Source organism: Zingiber officinale, chromosome 9A (genome assembly GCF_018446385.1).
Source record: "Zingiber officinale cultivar Zhangliang chromosome 9A, Zo_v1.1, whole genome shotgun sequence".
NCBI classification, from domain to species: Eukaryota; Viridiplantae; Streptophyta; class Magnoliopsida; order Zingiberales; family Zingiberaceae; genus Zingiber; species Zingiber officinale.
The window spans coordinates 29,093,837-29,117,982 of NC_056002.1; the positions used below are offsets into that span (position 1 = coordinate 29,093,837).

At 34.5% G+C, this 24,146-nt stretch overlaps 1 protein-coding gene across 8 annotated transcripts in view; it reads right to left on the reverse strand.

Annotated features, from left to right (window-relative positions):
• Positions 1 to 14,188: 14,188 nt before the first annotated feature.
• The window catches only part of LOC122020315, a 47,877-nt gene continuing 37,919 nt past the window's right edge, over positions 14,189 to 24,146 (reverse strand). For 7 of the 8 annotated variants that reach the window (XR_006122183.1, XR_006122182.1, XR_006122184.1 and 4 more), the window contains 11 exons: positions 23,938 to 23,989; positions 23,566 to 23,853; positions 22,257 to 22,367; positions 21,979 to 22,170; positions 20,708 to 20,983; positions 16,279 to 16,899; positions 15,411 to 15,922; positions 15,267 to 15,327; positions 15,122 to 15,190; positions 14,814 to 15,014; positions 14,189 to 14,694 (listed from right to left, as the gene is read on the reverse strand). Coding sequence is in view for 1 of the 8 variants with exons in the window: in XM_042578192.1 (XP_042434126.1) it covers positions 14,928 to 15,014; positions 15,122 to 15,190; positions 15,267 to 15,327; positions 15,411 to 15,922; positions 16,279 to 16,899; positions 20,708 to 20,983; positions 21,979 to 22,170; positions 22,257 to 22,367; positions 23,566 to 23,853; positions 23,938 to 23,989 (2,269 nt within the window). In the remaining 7 variants the exon portion in view is untranslated. The remainder of the gene's footprint in view (positions 14,695 to 14,813; positions 15,015 to 15,121; positions 15,191 to 15,266; positions 15,328 to 15,410; positions 15,923 to 16,278; positions 16,900 to 20,707; positions 20,984 to 21,978; positions 22,171 to 22,256; positions 22,368 to 23,565; positions 23,854 to 23,937; positions 23,990 to 24,146) is intronic. The other variant, XM_042578192.1, reaches the window with a different exon arrangement.

Genomic DNA, 24,146 nt, shown 5'->3' on the forward strand with positions numbered 1-24,146 from the left:
ACAAGAGCTTTTTTTTCTTCTCCTTTCTCTTCTCCAACAAGCAAGAAACGTAGTATCAGTTGCTGCCCTCTTTCAATAACAAGAGCAGCTCTCAGCCCTCACATCTTTTTCTCTTCTCGTATTTTCTAGGGTTTTGTTGGCATTGTAAGAATAACCTTGTTTTATGTTGTCTTGCTCTCTTTGTGTTGTTGCCGAGCTCACCAAAGCTAGTCGAAGTTGCTAACGAAAAAGGTAAAGCTCATCTTTTTTTTTTAAATTTCTTCCTCCCTGTCTTCTCTTTTATTTTTTTTTCTCAAAAGCAATGATCTTCTTTTTATTTTTTCCAATGAACAATCCTTTACAATAAAAGGAGTAAGTTGTTCCTTTCTTCTTTTATATTTTATTAATTGAAAGAAAATTGTAAAATATAAACTTTATTTTATTAGATTAATAGTTAAGATGATTATTTAAATCAAAATGGAGCTCTTATATGTAGGAATGTTAAATATTATGAAGAAATAAGATTACAAATGATTCGACTTTAAGTGATAGATACACTTTAAGGATTGATGAATCGTTGTTTCAACTAGAATCAAGGGCTAAGGTTAAAATTTTTAAATTTAAGTTCATTTTCAACTCCTTGCTACACACTCATACCCATCAAGATCAAATTTCTATCCCCATACTCATACCCATAAGAGGATTGGATATCATCTTTACTAATAAATTTTTTTTATTCTATCCATCTACCATCATTAAAAAAAAATATTAGAATTAACATCCTATCTAACAAATTTATAATTAAAAAAACATCTACTCTTAATTTAATCGTATTCAATAAAACACAGATTAACCATCAACAAAAAAATAGTGAGTGCTTTTTGGAAAAAAAAATCTTTAATATATAGTTGATGTTATCCTCCGCATCGTGCAGCAGTGCAACATTTTTTTCAAACTTAGGTTTAGCCAATTAGGATTTAAACTTTAAGTAGGGGTTAACGTATAGTATGAAATCTTTAAAATAATTATATTAGGTACTCACGGAATGTGAGACGTAACTGTTGGATCGTGAAGAATCGATAGAGAGGGGTGAATATCAAATTAAAACTTTTTCAAAAGAGTACGCAGCGGAAAGTATGAAAATGAAACAATGCTAACACGAGAACCTTTTACTTTGTCCGGAACCTGTGTCGACTCCTACTCCAAGGCCCGTACACGAAGGTGCTTTCGATGGGAAATTCACTAGTAATTTGAAGTATTTGTTTACAATTTAAAGTATAAGAAAGCTAATGAAAATAAGCAATACTGACAAGAAAAGTATGACTAAAAAGTAGAGCGTTGTCAGCAACGTTGCAGGAGCACCAGAGATCCAATCTTTTGTTGTTGTTGGAGCTTCGCCTTTGACCCTCCTTATATAGGAGGCTCGGGGCACCTAGAACCTTCAGGGCGCCTCGACCATGACGTAGCCGACCCAACCAGGAGGCTCCATGTGGCGACGACGCGAAGAGGATAAAATTTGCCTCCGGGCACCCGGGTACCTCCCGGGTGCCCAGACCCAAGTTTTCCAGCAGACTCCTTTCTGCAAGAAAAACTTTAGTCCGAGGCAATTATACCCTGCAGTACAGATTGTTAGCACAGTTTTATAGATAAGAAAAATAGTAATTAGATTCCGTCTCTCCGAGACCGGAGTCTAGTAAAGATCTCGACTTAGAGTTCCGAGATGGTTCTAAGTGGATCATGTTGGTGCAGTGAGCACCAGATGATCGAACCTGAGTTTTGATTATGGCAAAGGGCTCAAAGTTAAGTGGTGGTGTTATCTAACAAAGTTCATGGAGCTTGCAGGAAAGTCCTAAGTGATACTTAGGCAAAAGTCCTAGCTGCGGTTAGGCAGGTAAAAAACCTAGGGGGTGGTAACCCTAGGTCATAGGGGGTGGTAACCCTATGCGGGAAGTCTTGGCAGGTCGATGGCTTCAGGCAAAAGTCCTAGGGGGTGGTAACCCTAGGTGAAAAGTCCTGGTGTCGCGAACCAGGTGAAAGTCTGGACTAGCCGGGAAGCGGATGTCCAGCAGAAAGTCCGGAAGCGTCGAGTGCTGAGCAAAAGTCCAGTCAATCTGGAGGATCGTACTGGCAACAGGTAAATCTCCTGAGTGGAGTAGGTGAGGACGCGTTCCCCGAAAGAGGGAACAGTAGGCGTCGGGTCGACCTAGGGTTTCCGGATGGAAACCCGAAGTCAGACTCGGACAGTTCGGAGACTGTCGAACTTTCATTCATATTTATGATATTATATGTGCTAACTTTGCCTTGCAGGATATGTGTGTATTTTGTGGACTAACACATTGTGCAGGGACAAAAGAGCAACATTAGCCTCGGATGAACAGTGTCCGAGGCGCCTCCATGGAGCTTGGAGGCGCCTCGGGTACAAAGGAAGAGCTGGCTGCGAAACAGTGTTCAAGGCGCCTTGAGTGGTGATGGAGGCGCCTTGGACCTGTTGAAGGCGCCTTGAGTGGTGATGGAGGCGCCTTTAACTGTGATAAGCGCAGAATGGTCAGCGCTTATCTGCACGATGGAATCGGAGCGGTGGAGGCGCCTTGGATGGCTTTCAAGGCGCCTTGGATGCCCTTTATAAGGGGACTTCGAGCAGCTTCTTGAATCAACAACTCCCAAGCAATCTTTCTGCTACAAGCTGCTCACGAGACGATCCCGAAGTGCTGCTACGAGACACCGATGACCCGGAGCTCCGAAATCTTCAGATTACGATATTGTCGTCGGTATAACTGTACTTTTTCATTATACTTAACTGTAATACTTGTACTCTTGTCGAACTTATAGTTGTTGCCCACGGAAAGCGAACAAGGATCGCGGGCCTTCGAGTAGGAGTCATCACAGGCTCCGAACGAAGTAAATTCTCTTGTCTTTCTGTGTGGTTGTTTACTTTCCGCTGCGTTACTTCTCCGATAGATTTTACGATTCCGATAATTGAACGATTTTAGCCACAAGCGCTATTCACCCCCCCCCCTCTAGCGCGTCTCGATCCAACAATTGGTATCAGAGCGGGGTCGCTTTGAACTGGTGCAACCACCATTCAAGCATTTTTCGTGGCTTTGTCGTGTGTATAGGGTAAAAATAAAACCTTACGCCTTTCGTTTTTTTTCTCCAAAATTATTTTCGAAAAATTCATTTTCATCCTTTCATGGTTTATTAGTATTGATAAAATATTGAATTTGGCAAAATTTGAAATAATATCTTTTAAAATATTTTTTTTCGAAACTGGTGAACTTCTATTTCTATCCTTCCATACCGCACTGCTAATCCAGGATCAAGTCCTGGTACATAGTTTTGCTATTCTTTTGTCGTCGGTTCTTTTAAATGGCCCTCCAAGAAGGCTTTAGCACTTTTCGCCCCCCGCTCTTCTCCGGCGAAGACTTTACCTATTGGAAGAACCGGATGATCTACCATCTCAAGACGCAAGTCGAGATGTGGATCATCATCCAGACCGGTCTCGAGCTACCACTTGACGGCGCTGGAGAACTCGTTTCATGCACTAACTGGGATACCAGCATAAGAAAGAAGGTCGAAGCTGATGCCAAAGCAACCTGTATGCTGCAATGCGGGTTGACAAAAGAAGAACTGAATAGAGTCGGACCATTTTCAAGTGCGAAGGAGCTGTGGAACAAACTAATCGAGCTGCACGAGGGCACGTCAGACGCTAAAGTAAGTAAGCGTGATTTAATTTTAAATAAATTATATAATATTAAAATGCAGGAATGTGAGACGGCGAACCAGCTTCACGCACGCATCCGGGACCTACTCAACGGGCTTCATGCGATCGGCCAAAAAGTGGAAAACCGCGACGTAATAAGGTACGCGCTAAGTGCTTTTCCGAGGAACACTTTGTGGGCATCCATGGTTGATGCTTACAAAGTTTCCAAGGATTTATCCTCAATAAAACTAGATGAATTGTTTTCTGAATTAGAATTGCATGAGCAGACTAATGCACGCCCGGTCGAGAAAGGTGTTGCTTTGGTTGCAGGTACTAGCAGAACACGTGAACCGACGTCAAGGCGCAAATCTAAAATATCAGAGGACGAAGACGATGAATCAGACGCAGAAGACGAAGACGAAGTTATTTCCAACTTGATAAAACTCGTACGGAAGATGTGCAAGTCGAAGAAGGCAACTCAAATGAACACAAAGGACAGATCAGATGTCACCTGCTACGGCTGTAACCAAAAAGGTCACTACAAGCCAGATTGCCCAAACAAGAAGAAAATAAGAAAGGCATTGAAAGCAACCTGGTCCGAGTCGTCAGACGAATCCGAGACTGACAAGGAAGAAGAACCAACCGGCGCAGGCTAACATAATTGACGAAATCGAGTCCGAACTCGAGTCCGAAGCCGAGAACGAGTCAGAAACAGAGTCCGAGCGAAGCCACGGATCCGCATCCGTTTCCGAAGGCCCAATCCCCACTGTAAGTTCTTTTCTCGCCGAAACTCAAATAGATGACTTAAGAAATTTAGTTCCTTATTTTCTTAAAAAATTGGCTAAATCCAACATCCGGGTTAGGTCGCTCCAAAAGGAAGTAATAGCCCTTAAGGAAGCGACTGACTTGAGTTCTTTAACTGAGTCAGTTCAAGTTGGAAATTCAACTCAAGTCCAACAACTTGAGGAAGAAAATTCCAATTTGAAAACTCAAATTAAAGAACTCAAGGATACGTTAGAACGCTTTACGTTGGGTTCCAAAAATTTGGATCTGATTCTTGGAAAACAGCGTGCCATTTACAACAAATCCGGACTTAGATTCAAGCCCAAAACTAAATATAGATCATATCTGTCGTTGGTAAATAGAAATAAAAGGAACATAATTCATGCATGGGTCCCCAAGTCCAACCTAGTTAATCAAATTGGACTTGGACAATATTGGGTTCCCAAGGATCAGGTCCACTACCTTGATAGACCATATCGAGGCTATGATCCAGGGGGAGCAAGAAGGAAAACAATTTTAATAAATTAAATTCAAAATTCATAAATCTAAAATTCATAATTAAATTAAAATTCAAAAATTAAAATTCGAAATTTAATTAAAATTCAACATTCGAAATTAAAATTCAAAAAAAAAATCAAAATTCAAATTACAAATTCAAAATTCGAATTCAAAATTAAATTCAAAATTTGAAATTTAAAATTCAATAGAAGGAGAATCCAGAATAGCTGGCACTCCCAACTAAATTACCCGACTGGGTAACCGAACTTAATCTACCCGAAATGGGTAAACAAGAGTAGACTACCCGGCAGGGTAATTAAGGTTAAATAAAATAGGCTAGGTTTAACTTTACTAACAGTACTGGTAAAGTTTTTGGATGATAGTACGTTAGGGAAGCTTGGGCATCGCATGTCTAGGAAGATATGACTTCGACCTGGTGCATTTGGCCAAGTGAAACTGACCGAAGCTACCCTTAAATGGATCCTAACTAGTTAGACCAAGTTTTAGTATTAAGTTCAATGGGTAAGACTATTTGGAAAACCTCGAAGGCATGGTTACTTTAATGAGTTACGTGTGACTCACCATAGCCCAGAAGTTTATCCAAAGAATGCTTACTTGTTGAACCCAAAGCTAAATCTGAATCTAACACAAAGTTAAACCAACCCCTTAAACTGAACCACAATTCATCTCACCTCAATTATAGGATTACCTGATTGAAAATTTAGATCGGGTGAGATGACTAAGAAATTAAAACCAAAATTAACTTAAATCAAGTTAATTCAAAATTAATTTCAAAATCTTTTAAAACTTAATTTCAAAATCATTTCAAAAATCTTTTGAAAATCAATTTCAAAATTATTTAAAAATCATTTCAAAAATCTTTTAAAACTTAATTTTAAAATCATTTCAAAAATCTTTTGAAAATCAATTTCAAAATTATTTAAAAATCATTTCAAAAATCTTTTAAAACTGAATTTCAAAATCATTTCAAAAATCTTTTAAAACTTAATTTCAAAATCATTTCAAAAATCTTTTGAAAATCAATTTCAAAATTATTTAAAAATCATTTCAAAAATCTTTTAAAACTTAATTTCAAAATCATTTCAAAAATCTTTTGAAAATCAATTTCAAAATTATTTAAAAAACATTTCAAAAATCTTGTAAAACTTAATTTCAAAATCATTTCAAAAATCTTTTAAAACTTAATTTCAAAATCATTTCAAAAATCTTTTGAAAATCAATTTCAAAATTATTTAAAAATCATTTCAAAAATCTTTCAAAACTTAATTTCAAAATCATTTCAAAAATCTTTTAAAACTTAATTTCAAAATCATTTCAAAAATCTTTGAAAAACTTATATAAATGCTTTGAAAAATCTTTTGAAAAACTTATTTAAATCCTTTGAAAATTCATTTCAAAAATCTTTTGAAAATTCTTTTCAAAATCTTTTAAAATTAATTCAATTACTGTCAAAATATTAATTTAAAAGGATTTAAAAATATTTAATTATCAAATTCTGATTGCTAAAGTTAACTCTAATTAATTTTCAATAAATTCTCAAAAGTTTAGCATTTTCTCATTTGGAACTTAAATTTTCAATAGTTTCAAATAATCTCATCTCAAACTGCACATGTTTGATAATCTAGAATGGATGAGCTGGAATTAGGATAATATAAAGTTCTTCTTATGCTTGTACTATAAGACCCTAAGAATTTAATTTGGCATTAATTAAGGGGGAATGAACAGAGTCATGCTAGTACTTTAAGGCTAAACAAATTCCTTTAGGGCTCTGATACCCAATCAAGTTAAATAATTTAATTTGATTCATGCTTGGACACCTAAACTCAAAGAAGTTATTAAGGCATTAACTTAAAATCTAAATTATCTATGCAACAATTCTTTTCAAACACCTTTTGAGCTAAGTACTTCACCTAAATTTTTTTAAGTCTGAGTACTTAACTATGCTACCCTTTAGGGGGAGCTTAAATTAACTAGACTATTTCTCTCTTCTTAACTCTTTTTGATTTATGTCAAAGGGGGAGAGAAAAGTCAAAGTTAAGAAATCAAGAATGAAAGGGGGAGCATAAACTTTAAATTTTATTTATGCATTGATGCTTCTGTTTATCTTTCATTATTTATGCCTGTATTTTTTAGTGTTGTTTTACTTAGCTTTGAACCAAGATTGCCATAATCAAAAAGGGGGAGATTGTTGGTGCAGTGAGCACCAGATGATCGAACCTGAGTTTTGATTATGGCAAAGGGCTCAAAGTTAAGTGGTGGTGTTATCTAACAAAGTTCATGGAGCTTGCAGGAAAGTCCTAAGTGATACTTAGGCAAAAGTCCTAGCTGCGGTTAGGCAGGTAAAAAACCTAGGGGGTGGTAACCCTAGGTCATAGGGGGTGGTAACCCTATGCGGGAAGTCTTGGCAGGTCGATGGCTTCAGGCAAAAGTCCTAGGGGGTGGTAACCCTAGGTGAAAAGTCCTGGTGTCGCGAACCAGGTGAAAGTCTGGACTAGCCGGGAAGCGGATGTCCAGCAGAAAGTCTGGAAGCGTCGAGTGCTGAGCAAAAGTCCAGTCGATCTGGAGGATCGTACTGGCAACAGGTAAATCTCCTGAGTGGAGTAGGTGAGGACGCGTTCCCCGGAAGAGGGAACAGCAGGCGTCGGGTCGACCTAGGGTTTCCGGATGGAAACCCGAAGTCAGACTCGGACAGTTCGGAGACTGTCGAACTTTCATTCATATTTATGATATTATATGTGCTAACTTTGTCTTGCAGGATATGTGTGTATTTTGTGGACTAACACATTGTGCAGGGACAAAAGAGCAACATTAGCCTCCGATGAACAGTGTCCGAGGCGTCTCCATGGAGCTTGGAGGCGCCTCGGGTACAAAGGAAGAGCTGGCTGCGAAACAGTGTTCAAGGTGCTTTGAGTGGTGATGGAGGCGCCTTGGACCTGTTGAAGGCGCCTTGAGTGGTGATGGAGGCACCTTGGACCTGTTGAAGGCGCCTTGAGTGGTGATGGAGGCGCCTTCAACTGTGATAAGCACAGAATGGTCAGCGCTTATCTGCACGATGGAATCGGAGCGGTGGAGGCGCCTTGGATGGCTTTCAAGGCGCCTTGGATGCCCTTTATAAGGGGACTTCGAGCAGCTTCTTGAATCAACAACTCCCAAGCAATCTTTCTGCTACAAGCTGCTCACGAGACGATCCCGAAGTGCTGCTACGAGACACCGATGACCCGGAGCTCCGAAATCTTCAGATTACGATATTGTCGTCGGTATAACTGTACTTTTTCATTATACTTAACTGTAATACTTGTACTCTTGTCGAACTTATAGTTGTTGCCATAATTATCCCTGTATCCTTATTATAATTGTTTATTTGAGTTTAATTAATCAATAATTAATTTTAGATTCAGGTACTTAACTTCAGTTTAAGGTTAGATAAGATAGGATTTTATTAATTCAATAATAATTAATCATTATCAATAATTTATCGATTAAATTTTATTTGATTCAATAATTTAATACTTATTAAAATAATTTAAATTTCGTATTAATTGATTGAGTTGATTTAATGAAAGTGCTAGTTATAATTTTAACTATTCATTTACTTCCTTTTAAGTAGGATTAACTTAGTTTAAAGTTAGCATTAATTCGAAGTTAAATTTATTAAAATTATAAAACATAGTTAAGTTTCAATTTGAATCAATCATTAATAATGATAGATTATGATCTAATTATAGTGAAATTAATATTTTGATTAACGTTAAAATTAAGATTTATTGAGTTAAATTAAGGTTTAGTTTAACATATTTTAATGTAATTTGAATTTAATTATTTAATTTTATTTTATTTAACTTTAAGTTTACTTGAAATGTTTTTTTTAAATTAATTTTTTTAAAATGATTTAAGTTAAAAATAATTTTTTTAAAGTTAAAAGGATTTTTAATATAATTTTTAAGACGATTTAAGTTTAATTTTAATTGTAAATTTTAACTTGAATTTAAATTTTAAGTCTTAAATTTAAATTAACTTTAAAATATTAATGTTAAGTTTTAACATAAGTTTTAATTTAATTATAAAGTTTTTTACTTAACTTCATTGTCATAATTTTTTTTTAAAAAAAAACATGATTTCTAAAGTTTTTTTATATAAATGATTTTTAAAAGAATAATTTTTTAAAGTAGTTTTTAAAATTTTAAAATAATTTTTAAAAGTTATAAAATAATTTTTAAAATAATTTATAAAATTATTTTTAAAAGTTTTTTTTAAAAAAACAATTTTTAAAAGAATTTTCTAAAATGATTTTTTAAAAGTTTTATTTTAAAAGAATTTTCAAGATGATTTTTATAACATTTTTAAAAGGATTTTGAAAATTATTTTTAAATGATTTTTAAAGAATTTTTAAAAGGATTTTTAAAAGGATTTTTTAAATGATTTTTAAAAGAATTTTTAAAAGGATTTTTTAAATGATTTTAAAAAGAATTTTTAAAATGATTTTTAGATTTTGAAAAGTTATTAAAATAATTTTTAAAATGATTTTTTAAAAGTTTTTAAAATAAATTTTAAAAGGATTTTTTAAAATGATTTTAAATGATTTTTAAAAGAATTTTTAAAAGAATTTTTAAATGATTTTTAAAAGAATTTTTAAAAGAATTTTTAAAAGTTTTTAAAAGAATTTTTAAAATGATTTTTTTAAAGTTTTTAAAATAATCTTTAAAAATTTTTAAAACAATTTTGAAAAGAATTTTAAAGTAATTTTAAACAGATTTTATAAAAGATTTTTGAAAATAATTTTTAAAAAATTTGTAAACGAAGGTTAAAAAGATTTTTTAAAATAATTTTTAAAAGAAGTTTTAAAGGATTTTTAAAATGATTTTTAAATAATTTTTAAAAGTTTTTAAAGGATTTTTAAAATGATTTTTAAAAAATTTTTAAAAGAAGTTTTAAAGTATTTTTTAAAGTGATTTTTAAATAATTTTTAAAAAGAAGTTTTAAAGGATTTTTAAAATGATTTTTAAATAATTTTTAAAAGTTTTTAAAATATTTTTAAAATGATTTTAGAATAATTTTTTAAATAATTTTAAAAAGATTTTTAAAATGATTTTTTAAATAATTTTTAAAAGAAGTTTTAAAAGATTTTTTAAAATGATTTTTAAATAATTTTTAAAAGTTTTTAAAAGATTTTTAAAATGATTTTTAAAAGTTTTTAAAATAAATTTTAAAAGGATTTTTTAAAAGAATTTTAAAATGGATTTTTAAAATGTTTTTTAAAATGATTTTTTAAAATTTTTAAAAGGATTTTTAAAATGATTTTTATAATAATTTTTAACAGATTTTATTAAAGATTTTTTAAAATGATTTTTAAAAAAAATTTAAAAGTTGTTTTAAAAGATTTTTTAAAATGATTTTTGAGTAATTTTTAAATTAATTTTTAAAATGATTTTTAAAATAATTTTTTAAAAAAATTTAAAAGAATTTTTGCAAGATTTTTAAAATGATTTTTAAAAAATTTTAAAAGATGTTTTAAAAGCTTTTATAAAATGATTTTTAAAAGATTTTTAAAATTATTTTTAAAAGTTTTTAAAATGATTTTTAAAATAATTTTTAAAGGATTTTTTAAAATATATTTTTTTACATTAATTTTTAAGGTTAAAATTAATTTTTTAAATTAAATTTTTATGATAAAAAAAGATATAAGTTTAATAAAAAAAGAAATTTAATTTTTATTTGAAATTTAATTTAATTTAATTTGATTTTTAATTAGATCCTTTAATCATCTCACCCGATCTAAATTATCAATCAGGGAATCCTATGATTTTGTGAGATGAATTAGATTCAATTATTGGTTTTAGTTTGACTTTGTGTTAGATTCAGGTTTAACTTTGGGGTCAACAAATAAGTATTTTCGGATAAACTTCTGGGCTATGGTTAGTCACCTGGACATCATTAGAGTAACCATGTCTTCGAGGTTTTCCAAATAGTCCTATCCACGGAACTTAGTACGAAACCTTGGTCTAACTAGTTAGGATCTCTAAGGGGTAGCTTCGGCTAGTTCCACTTAGCCAAATGCACCAGGTCGAAGTCATATCTTCCTAGACATGCATAGACTAAGCTTCCTTAACGTACTATCATCCAAAACTTCACCAGTACCGTGGGTCAAGTTAAACTCGGTCACTTTTTAACTAGTCCTAAGTACCCCTACCGGGTAGGTTTGTTTGGATTACCCTGTCGAGTGAGTTAGTTTTGGAGGTGCCAGCTATTCTGGAGCCTTCCCCTGAATTATTGGCTTTCCTTTTAAGATTTTTGTATGATTGAAGTTAGTTTCAGTTAAGATTTGATGTTTAATTTATAATTTAAATTTAAGTTTTTAATTTTGAATTAATTAAATTGGGTAAATTAATTATCTTTCTTTAAACGAGTATATTTAATATTAAAATTTTATTTCAATTTTAATTTTATTAATTTAATTAAATTATCTTTCTTTAATAGATTATTGTTAATGTTTACGTTTTTATTAATTTTTAAATTTGAATTAATTAAATTATTTGAATTATATTTCCTTAAAGGTTTATCTTTTATCCTTTTATTAATTGTTAATTTTGAATTTTCTAGATTATTTATGTTATCTTTAACATTTAGTTTTAAGTCTATTAAATTTAGCTTTGATTTTATCAAAATGTTTGATTTTATCCTTATATATTTTTTTTGCCTTTAAGTTGGTATGATTAGTTGAATTTATTAATAAGTCTTATCTTTAAAACTTAATTTTTTGTTAATTAAATTATCTTGGGTTTGGATATTGTCTAGATTATTAAACAGTTTATTAATTTTATCCATATCAATATTGACCTTATCATCATTTTTATTTGAGTTTTCAGATTTGTTTAGATTTAAATTTGAATTTTTAGGGTTATTAATTATTTTTCAGATTTTCTGAATTTTCTAAATTAATTAGATTTGTTTTATCAGAAAATATCCTAGGGGTATTTTTACAAGTATTGTCAGCTATACTATTTGCACAGATATTTTCAGAAATATCCAAATTAACATGCATATTTTTTAAACTACTATTAGCAGGGGTATTTTGGTAATTACAAACTTTGAGCGCAACTCCTAATTCAGTAGGTTTTTCTGTTGGATCTGACTCAAGTTTGGATTCGATTTTGACTTGATCGTCTAACTCTAACGGCTCCTCGTGAAGTTTGATCAACTGGGTTCAAAGCTCATATGCATTCATGTACTTTTCTAGTCTGCATAAAACATTGTTAGGTAAAACATCACAAATAATTTTACTTACATTTTTATTTAGTTTCGAGTCCTGAGAAGGTTTTTTCAATATTAGCACATTATCGAAATCTAAGCTTCCTAAGAAGCATTCTATTAATCGTCTCCAGTAGTTGAAATCTTGATCGTATGGTGGTGGTTCGTGGGGATTCCGTCCTTCTTGAAGAGACATTGGTCTTGCACACAAGGAAACAAAGAAAAAGTCTCAAGACTTGGTTTTGGATTAGCAGTGTTGGAGAAAAAAATATTGTATTTCACTATTTTTGAAAAAATAATAAAATATTATTAAAATATTAAAAATATATTATTTTAAATTTTTAAAAATATAATATTTTGTCAATACTAAACAATGGTGAAAAGATGACGATGTATTTTTCAAAAGGTGATGATTTATTTTAAAGACAAACGATGTCTAATTTCCTAAAAAAAACACCCCCTTTTCCTGATTGGTGGTTGCACCAAATCAGAGCGGTACCTGCTCTGATACCACTTGTTGGATCGTGAAGAATCGATAGAGGGGGGAGGGGGGGGGGGGGGGGGAATATCGAATTAAAACTTTTTCAAAAGAGTACGCAGCGGAAAGTATGAAAATGAACAATGTTAACACGAGAACCTTTTACTTGGTTCGAAGCCTGTGTCGACTCTACTCCAAGGCCTGCACACGAGGGTGCTTTTGATAGGCAATTCACTAGCAATTCGAAGTATTTGTTTACAATTTAAAGTCCAAGAAAGCTAATGAAAATAAGCAATACTGACAAGAAAAGTACGACTAAAAAGTATAGCGTTGTCAGCAGCGCCGCAGGAGCACCAGGGATCGAATCTTTTGTTGTTGTTGGAGCTCCCGCCTTTGACCCTCCTTATATAGAGGCTCGGGGCACCTGGAACCTTTAGGGCGTCTCAACCATGACGTAACCGACCCAACCAGGAGACTCCATGTGGCGACGATGCTAAGAGGATAAAATTTGCCTCCGGGCGCCCGGACCCCCGGACGCCTGGGTACCTCCCGGGCGCCCGGACCCAAGTTTTCCAGCAGACTCCTTCCTGCAAGAAAAATTTTAGTCCGAGGCAATTATACCTTGCAACACAGATTGTTAGCATATTTTTATAGATAAGAAAAATAGTAATTAGATTCCGTCTCTCTGAGACCGGAATCTAGTCAAGATCTCAATTTAGAATTCCGAGATGGTTCTAAGTCGAATCAGCGCTTAAGTTCCCTTCCCGGAAACGCGTCCTCACAGCCACTCCCCTCCAATGACTTACCTCCACTTACCTGCCAAATGTCCGGTCAGCCCTTCGACTCGTCTGAACTTCGTGCCAACTATCCGGTCAGCCCGTCGACCTAGCTGGACTTCGTGTCAAACGTCCGATCAGTCCGTCGACCCGTTTGGACTTCGTGTCAGCTATCCGGTCGGCCCGTCGACTTAGCTGGGCTTCGTGCCAAACATCCGATTAGCCCGTCGACCTGTTTAGACTTCTCCTGCACACTCGGTCAGAGTGTTAGATTAATAGCAAAACTAATTTAACTTATTTTGTCATTTATCAAAACTTGGGTTCGACCGTTAGTGCTAACCGCACCAACAGTAACATCCTTATATGTATATAGAGAGAGCCTCATGGATTGACATAGTTAGTAATTATACAGATAGTTACTACAATAAATTTTGAGATCAATTTCTAACATATTAGATGTCTGACCTCTTTGCAATAGATGTCTGACCTCTATGCAAAGAGATCAGCTATGAATAGAATTTTATTAAACCCTCCTCCATACCCAATTACCTTATTCAAATATTTAATCGGACCTAAAAAAAATCTCTCCATACCTTCCTCCATTCAAGTCTAATATCAGATCCCGAATTAAAATTGGACGAAATTGTCATCCCTTTAGCTAGATGGAAGCCTTTAAGAAGTGGCATGAATACACTTAAAACAGAATCGGTGAAAACAAAAATAATTGTATTTCACAACAAAATCATCTGACGATAACAAGACTATAAACAAAATTGCATTACATGGGTGATATATACAAATTGGGCTCAAGAATGGAAGTTGACTGATGGAGTTTGGATACTGATGACCTTAAGTTCGAAGTTCCGATATGAAACAAAAAAGAAACACCTGGTTATTAGACAGCTTCAGAGCAATAATTACTAACCGAGGATGCCTCTAAAAAACTGCATAAACCTCGGTACTTGAAATTTCAAAGAGATTGTCTGCAATCGAAACAATTACGCTTCTAAGTATATCAACAGCAATGCTTCTGCGAGAATCAGCATAGAATGTGCTTCGAGAGTGATTCACACGGAGTTGAACACCTAAACTTTGAAAAGGTTGTCTTTTATCTGGCTTGATGGCATAAATAATCGAAGATCAATTGGAGGATGAGCTAAATTTCTGTACACATCATTTATCTTGAAGTGCTACTATACATTGTCACGAAAGACCTGCGAGGTAACCAAATCTTTAATAATAAGGCGAAGAGGAAGAATAAGCATCATGCACTGACAAAACTAAGAGGGTATGCAGCCAAGAAATTCCCTGCCTGCCATTAAGAAACAGTCACCTTTACTAGACAGAAGAAACTTTGATTCAGATTGTCTGTCAGTTGCATCTTCTAGCAACATGAAAAATGAACTTGGTATGGATTCCACTTGACAGTGGAACAAACCGTTAGATGTCACAAGAGGGTGCCAAGGTCATTTGACAGCAGCTGGATACCACGTATTTGCAGGTAAGGGTTCTCTAGAAGTTTTTCATTGTTACTCTACCAAGTACAAAAGCAGAAACTGATTAATCAACACGTTGATATTACTCGAACTATACGGAAACGATTCATGTCAAGGCTGCAACCCATCAACTCAGAAGGTGTACCTGTTGTGCTTTGAAAATAAGACTGTGAAGCATGCGCTGATAGGTTTCTGGTTCTTCTGTCATCATTCTCTGATTGGATTGTGAATTTGTTAATAGCATGAAATAGAATAGGTGGTGAGTTGTAAATGACAAATGTATGCTATACCTTCAAGAGAAAAGCAGCAGAATAATATGCTACTCGTGAATCCATGTCATCTAACAGGCCTCTGTAAAAGTTTGAACTTGTATCATCAAACAAAAAACAACACAATTATGTAGCATCCATGATGAATTTGAGGTGATGGCGTACCTGAAAAATTCTTTTCCTTCTATCTCCAAAAGTGCTCCCTGATCAGCAGTACATTTACCAATTAAAAGTAAGAGGAGGGTAGCTCTTATGTCTGACGTAGCACCTGGTATGTTCCCTCCTCCATTACTGCCCACGGCGACACCTAATGCAACATCATCAGCTGCTGCCCCAGCAAGCTGTATCAGCGGCCAATAGAACAAGGAAGCAGGAACACGGGCTACTAGCTGCATAGGAGCAATTGCATGCCCTCGAAAAAGCAATGCTGCCATAGAAGTTGTCTCACAAATTAAGCTATCTTGATCAAGATCATTAAGAGAGACAGCTGTCTGTGGAAGCTTATCTTGTGATTGCTTAGGCCTTGGTCCTTCAAAAGAAACATGAGTTTCTGAGCCACTTTTACGAGTATGAGTTGTGCAACCAAACAGATGATTAAGACCATTGAAATCAACAAAAGGAGCACGTGTGGCAGAGTGAAGCCTAAGGCATAATTGAGCAAATAACATATCACACATCTGCAGAAACCACAACTAAGTCAGAATAAGTTTTAAGTCAAGACATGCATGGTCAAATAGAGATAGAACTTGAAAAGGCTTTAGAAAAAGAAAACAATTTGGACACAAAGACCATGTGTGGTGCTTAAAGCATTCTTGCTTGATGACCTGGCTGAAGTGCTACAATAAATAATGAACCTCTTCACGCAAAAGGTCAAGATTACATGATTGTAGATGTCTATCCTTACAAGTCTCTATGAGATACAATAGAGCAAAACTGAAAAATTACTTAAAAAAAAAATCTGGGCAGACACATGTACCAAATCAATCTCTCATTGAAAGAACAGTAAAAGAAATTTGTAAACATTTCGTACTACCTTTAAAATGCTGATGTGATCAGTCTCGTTTATCTGAACCACCAGTGATAAGGCACTACTCATTATATCTATGACTGCATTTGCTTTGTTTAGACAAGTTTCAGTATGATTGGAAGCACTACTTTCAGCACTAGAATCTTGCAGCTCAGTTTCACCAAGTAATAATTTGCAACGTGTGAGAAGTTTTTCCAGAACAAAAAGAAAGCCCCATCTGACAAAATTGTGCTTTGATTTCAAAAGCCCACAGAAGATACTAATTGCTAACGGAACTTCTGAATAAGCTGAATCTTGACAAAAAGCAACAGCAATTTGCTGTTGAAGGTTCTTTACATTTGAAAAGATATTTCCGCTTCTACTCTCACTGATTTCTATAAGCAGCAATTCAACAAGCCAGATGTACCCATGGTGTCGGTAAGCAGACCTGTCTGAGTGAAGAAGAGAATGCAACGTAGCCCATGAAACTTTAGCTTTCTCACCAATATCAGTTTTGGAAAGGACATCTTTTATGCTTATAAAAGACTTGCATGTCTTTGTAAGACGGATCATGTATGAAAACTCACTATCCAACCTTGTGAAGGTACTCAAGGTTGTATCAAGTTTTCTTATTATCTTGTCCAAAAGCTACAAAATTTAAAAAAAAAAAAGCCTGATCAGATTGGATAAATAATGCAACCAGTTTGTTATAAAATTGTTTAGAATCATCAAGGCACAACCAGAAGCCAAATGAACAATTAAGAAGCAAAAGCAGCCAACGTAGAGATAAATAATAACACAGTAATAGAGAAACTACTAAATTTTCAAACAAGAAAAAAATTTGACTCGATAATTGATTGCAAAATAATCATGGACTTATCTGAAATTTAATTTTCACCTAAATTTGATTTAATTGATTCCTCTGTCCAGGTATGACTGACTATATTGAGAGAGAAGAAGGTTCCATGTTTGTGGTTACACTGCTCCTTTGCCTTCTTCCTCTACGCAATGTAAGGACGAGTAAATCCAAAGATTTAAGAGGCATTTTCAGTGACCAAACAGGAGTAATAAACCGTGGAATTGAGCTTTGCTCTTCCAACTATCATGATTAGCAATAATGATAGTCAAGTAAGCAAAAGTTTCCTTTTCCATACAATTGACCGATGATTCAATTGTGTTGTAGATTAACAAGTTACGGAATCCGATTAAGTTGAAGTGGACTTAAGGGATAGTGGGTGGTGGTGGTATGGGCCAACAACTTGCATCAAGTTTTGACTAGTATAACTCCACAATGGGAGAATTGTTATTCAATATAGGATTTACGACCCCTCTGGATTCCATGGTCGATTGTCAATTTGGACCAGATGGCCTCTTTGTTAAAGAACTTCAGATCAGTCATTTCAAACAATGATCAGAGGGCTCCAAGATCCAAATCTTGTGTGAGACCTAATGTTAATAGGTAAGCAACTATTCAAATTAATTCATTGTGTTGTAGGATTCTCATCTCTCTTATGATGGAGCTGATTTCTACAATCATTGTTGAGTTTTATAGTTGGCTACCTTGTCCAATTTGTATGTATTACATTCCAGGCGATGATGAATAAATCCTCAGTTTTTTATGTCATCAGACCAGATTTTGGCTTCGACTCTGGATGCAAATTGATGATCAGTGGTTATTCGTTAGATTTACTGATGGCTTATTTGATTTAGTCACAGTGCAGTTGGATGAGTTAGCAATTGAGTATGTTTCTTTTGTTAGTGTTTGAATCAAGGTTTCAAGTTTTCAAATCTCAAGTCATCCCAGTTTGGTCTTTGATCAAAATGTTATGATTTATCATGTTGTGTTGGCATGGTTTCAACACTTATTTAATTGAATTATGAATGATAACACAATTAATTTTACTTATCAAAAGTAATAACTTTTAATTAACTATTTTATTGTAATTAATTATACAATTAATAATTAATTTTTAGTGTTGTAAATGGCAGTAGTCGGTAGCCGGGCGGATCGATCGCCTACCGCCTCAGCTACCTAGGAAGTGCTTGTATATATATAATCGGATAATTTTCTTAGGCTTTAATTAACTTATTTAAATTATCCCAATCATACATAGGTAGTTGATTAAAATTATTAACATAAAGTTATTTAATCAAATCCTAACTTAACTCCTCTTACCACTGTTCCAACTCGCACGATGAGTCCGGACGCGTCGCAAGGCCGGGCAACGCGTCCAAGCTTGTAGTCAAGCCCGGGAGAAGCTTCCAAACTCGTCGCCGAGCCCGGGCAACACGTCTGAGCTCGTAGTTAGGCTTGGGAGAAGCATCCGAGATCGTCGTCGGGCCCGGGCGATGCGTCCGAGCTCATCGCCGGACCCGAGCGATGCATCTGAGCTCATCGCCAGGCCAGGCAATGCCTCTGAGCTCGTTGTCGGGCCCGAGTGATGCATTCAGGCTCCTCATCGAGCCCATGCGACGCGTTCGTGCTTGTTGCCGGGCTCGAGTGACACGTCCAGGCCTATTGTCAAGCTCGGGCGACACATCCAAACCCACTGCCTCACCCGCCTCATGCACCCCCTCGCCAGCCTAGCCTCGCCTCGACTGTGACCACCTAAAGCACCTCTTAGGGCAAAGGTGGTGCGGTTGATGCCCATCTCCCACCTAGGCGGTGCCTAGGCGGCCGACATTTAGAACAATGTTAATTATATTGCTAATACATTTTTATTCTTTTGTTTATAGTTGTCAATTAATTTGATCGCCTTAGACCTCAAAATTTAAAAGGTAGAGCCCGACTAAGTTTTGAATTTTAGTTTTAGACTTTTAGTCATTTATAAGTTGTATATTTCTTTCGTTAAGATAGTGATTTGCACTTATAATTTGCTCAATTTTGCAGGTAGAATGCTGGAATAAGCAATGAGAAAAAGAGAGCTACCCTAATCCCCTCTAATGTGGGGCATGCTTTACTTTTAGATTCCACAACAATAAAGCAATTCCATATCTGAATGCCCAGGGACCTTCATTGTTGAGATTTAATTAATAATGTTGTTGACTTGTTCTAACTCAAGTAAGTTTCTAACATTTTAGCAAAATTAATTGCAATTTTTATTAATTACAAGATTTGTAACACTGTAGATTGTAAATAAAATCAATCTCATTTCAGGAGTCAATTCATTTCTCATTTTGAATTATGTTGCATTTTTATATGGTTCAAATAGTGATTTGATTCATATAATGGTTTGTAAATTCTTGATTTGATTATAAATTCCATGAGTGACAATTGAGTGAACCATTGGGCAGAACTATTCCAAACAATCGATTTTACTCATGCTACAGTCCCACTTCGCCAGTGGCTGTGCAGGGAAGTACAACCAATGCCACAACATTCTCATCTACAAGTTGATATGTATTTAACTGCTAATGTTGTTGGAGCAGTTGTGCACATGTGGTTGTATTTGTCGACAGAGCTGTTCTTGCATTCATTGGTTGCTGGTGTACAGTCAGTAGCCATAGTATGCTACATATATGTGGTCAAACAAAACATTGCTGATAGTGTTGTTGAGTAAGATGCTATAGTGATTGTGCTATAATGTTATTGCTCTTTCATTGATAGTTGCTTTATATGTTTTGTCATTCTTGTCATGTTCCCACTCAAATCCCTTTTAAACACCTAACTATGCCTAGTTTCAAGTGTCCATGTTAAATTAGCTACATTGACTTGAAAAGTGGTCATTTGATATAGGTATTATTTATTTTGTTAACTAGTACAAATTATTGGTATCGTTATTTTGGTTATGCATTTTTATATACAATATCTGTGAAAATAACATATCCAGATAAGATATAATAGCTTACTGAAGATTTTTGAAGAAAAGGTACAATTTATGGAAATCCAATGTCTAGAGTAACATTGGTAAACTAAAGTGTTCAACTGTTCATATACAAAAATGCATTGGTAAAACTAGACTATGTTGCAAATAGAATAGGAACAACAAAGGGAAAAAAATTGCAAATTTGTGACTAGTGAGCAACAAGAAGCATTCAGTAAGTGACTTAGAGTAAAGTCAGAAAGTGATTTTATTTATCATTCAGTGCACGCTCAAGGAACATTCTCCAAGGGGAAATCAGTAGTGTGAAAGATGACCAAAGGCAGCATGTTGGAGCAGAATTAGCAACTCAGCATGGCATCCACTTCAATATTTTGACCAGAATGTGCAATGATTTGTCAAAAAGTAGTTTAGTAGTTATCTATCTAATCTTCCGCAAATACAACCATAACCATCTCAACAAGGCTGCAGAGATGGGTCTTTTCAAGATCATTAATCAAATCAGCAAACTAGCCAATTTCAGGTAAATTTGCTGTATGAGTGACTATTTATCATAAGATATTGGTTAGCAATATGTCTAGTGTTCTGCACAATTTTTTTTGTTTTTTAAAAAGAAGATTTCAATAAGAACATACCATATTCTGTCGCTCATAGTTTGACGATCTTAACAAAGCTGCAGAGATGGATCTTTTCAAGATCTCCCCAATACCATCTACACCATGCTTAACTGCGATATGAAAAGCTTCAGGAGCATTAGCGAGCATGAGCATGGACACAAGAGGTTGAATGTCATCATACACATATACTGATGCTCCATTAGCCAAGCAAACTTCATTTATCTGATGTACAACATAATCAAATAGAACGAGAAATAGATTATCCTTTTCTTCCTTCGAGCTTGCCTGTGAATACTGCATAGAGAAGATTGATTAGTCTAATCTACTCCAACTCATTCAAATATAGCAATAAGGCAAAGTTAAAACAAGTTGTAACATTGATTTACATTAATGAACTATGCATCTTAGCCAAAAAATTTCGACAAAGACAATCGCGTAACAGGGTAAGCTTAGGTAAATCAGAGAAAACATGAAGCTCTATTTATAAGAAATCTTAGATGTACTGCTAAACAAATAGCATTAGAAGATATATCATAGAGTTTGACAAGATACTACAGTGAAAAGAGGGATTTAATGAGCAATGTGACAATCTTATGCCTTCCAAGAGAAGGTGATAAAATAATCAAAAACAAAAATTGGCATTTTGTGGCAGGGCATTGAGAAATTCTTAGCATCACATGGTTTGATGAAATGCAAGTTGGCACAGCATAGTGTGAACGGGAACACATCAAAATATAGAGCACCCATATGTTGGCAACTTTGTGAAAGTTGGCATGACATGATATAACTTTAGGAATACTATCTGTAATATGAGAGGTAGACCACTTCTGATTGGTATTTTTCCATAAGGTGAGAAAATTAAACAGTCAATAGGAAATGACCAAAAGATTGGCATCAATAAGATAATCATTGTTTAAAGTATGTATGAAGTTGGTATAATGGATTCAATAAAAAAAGACTTGTAGTCACAAAAAACAATTAGAGAAGTTATAATAAAAAAGAAAATAAATACTAAAACTCTTAGAGACAATCAGACATGTACCCAGTACAAAATTATTTTATGAATACTCCAATATTCAACTTCAAATTTTCAGATAAATTATTGGAGATATATTAAGAATAAGAAAGGGTTATATAACAAAGTATAGCTGCTATATCCTATCTTGGAAGGGATCATTTGTGGAAAAAAAAACCACCAACACACTATCAAATTGAACTCAAAGGAAATTCTTAATTAATAATGTAGTAGAAACAATATTTAACGTGATAATGATGGATTAAAACCACACCTCCAAATAAATAAAGTCAATCCCTCCAAGAAGATCCTCTTGTTCAACAAAAACTAAGGGAATGTGTGGAGCATCCTTTGGAGGATCATTTGAAGTTTGATATAACATGTTACTCAACATGCAGATAAGTTTGCAATGAACTACCTCTGCCCATGAATATTCATTACTGATCTCCACAAAGGTCTTAATAACCTACAGCAAAAAATCAAAGATGAGAATGATTTAACTTCAATGTAATATCCATAATCAATAAAAACCTCATGATTAAGTGTTCTCACCCTTATGTCAAGACCAGCAAGTCTGCTCCTTAATATTTTTCCTTTATCACAAACAAAATATAATAAACAACTAAGTGCGGATGCCCATACAATTTCTTCTCTTTCTTCCATCTGCAACAAAGAGAAGTCTTATCATACACAGGAAAACAGCAACAGAAAAAAAAAATTCTGCAAAATAATGCAATAGCCACTAGAGATGCAAAAATGAGAACTTAGAAAAGTTTCTGGGAGGTAAGAGACGGGGCAAAGGAAAATAGGGAGAATGAGAGAGGAGAGAGGAGAGAGGAGAGAGGAGTGCGAAGTGTGGATATGCTGCACCACCACATTTAAACCTGCAGCCTCTGAATACAACGATTCAGAAATGAGAAAAAAAAAACTAAGCCTAGATTTACAACTCTAATTCCAAGTTGAGTGGAACATAATAATATTATTTTGAAAAACAAGAGCACCTATGCTCATGTATATAATAATTTAGATAATACATAATGTAGGTTTAAACTGCTAATTTTGTTATTTATCTGAAGGACTTTTATGGGTGACAATATAATCCAACATGTGATGCAGGTCAGCGGAGGTTAGAAGAGAAGGAAGAAGAATACTAATTATTGTCTTTGCATCAACCATGTTTTGTCAAAGAAGTTGTTCGTTGTACTTCTCAAATGTCATAAATATCCCACCAGTGTCAGTCCTTCATTCTTCATGTTTGATGTCTGGAATGGTGTGTTCAACTTGGTGTCAAGGTTGGTCTCATTATGGAACTGAAACGAGATACTTCACCTATATTGGACTAGACAGCAAGAGAATTAAAACTATGACATAATAACATAGCACACTGTTGAAGATGAAACCTATAAGACCATATAATTATACAGCTCCACAAGCGAGTAGGAAAAAGAAGAAAGACTTTGTTACTGACAGCAATACATAATGGGGTGAATTTATTAATCCAGCAATACCTAAAATGTCATCTTCAGAATTGATTGATGTATATGATGCTTGAATCTGAAGGGGAGCCTTGGTGCAATGGTAAAGTTGTTGCCATGCGACCAAAAGGTCACGGTTCGAATCCTGGAAACAACCTCTTGCAAAAAGCAGGATAAGGCTGCATACAATGGATCCTTCCCCGGGACCCCGCATGATGGAAGCTTCGTGCACTGGGCTGTCCTTTTTTTTATATATATGATGCTTGAATCTCTCCTCAAATAAATAGGACAAAGGTTGCACTTTTTATCTCAATAACAAAGATGCAGGCAAAAGGGGTAATTTAAAATGATGCAAACTGGCAATTGTAACTGATATACAAAATTACCTGTACAAGAAGACGGAGAACTTCAAATAGTATGACCAAAAGCCAGGACTCAAAGTTATCAATAGCTGTAAAAATTCTCATCTGCATGTCAGACTCATTATTCATCTTTCCTGGAGTTCTAGGTTGTTCTTCATCATTTGAACAAGGTTCTTGCAAAGGCTTAACTGCCTCAGATGAGGTAGGATCTTCAAGAAGAATAGGCTCCAGCAATTGTGCATGAACTCCAAGGTTTAAAAAGAAATCAAATGCACGAACCCTGGATCCCACTTTTGGAGAGCTGAGCATACTCTAAAGTCGTCAAAATGAAAATAAAATAAAATAATGAGAAATGCTGAATTCTTAGTCTATTAGATTGCTGAGCAATTGCAGCACCTCCAGCATATAAAGAGTGAGAGGAGTAGCTGTTCCAGCATCCATCATGAACCTACCAAATTTGATCATACAGGAAATCAGAAGAATGGAATATGAATTTTTTGTTAAACACCGAATCAACTTTGGTTCAAAATTCCAATTATTAAATTAGTTTAATAAATTAAAGCAATAAGTAGAAATATATAAAACAATTACCAAAAACAAAAATC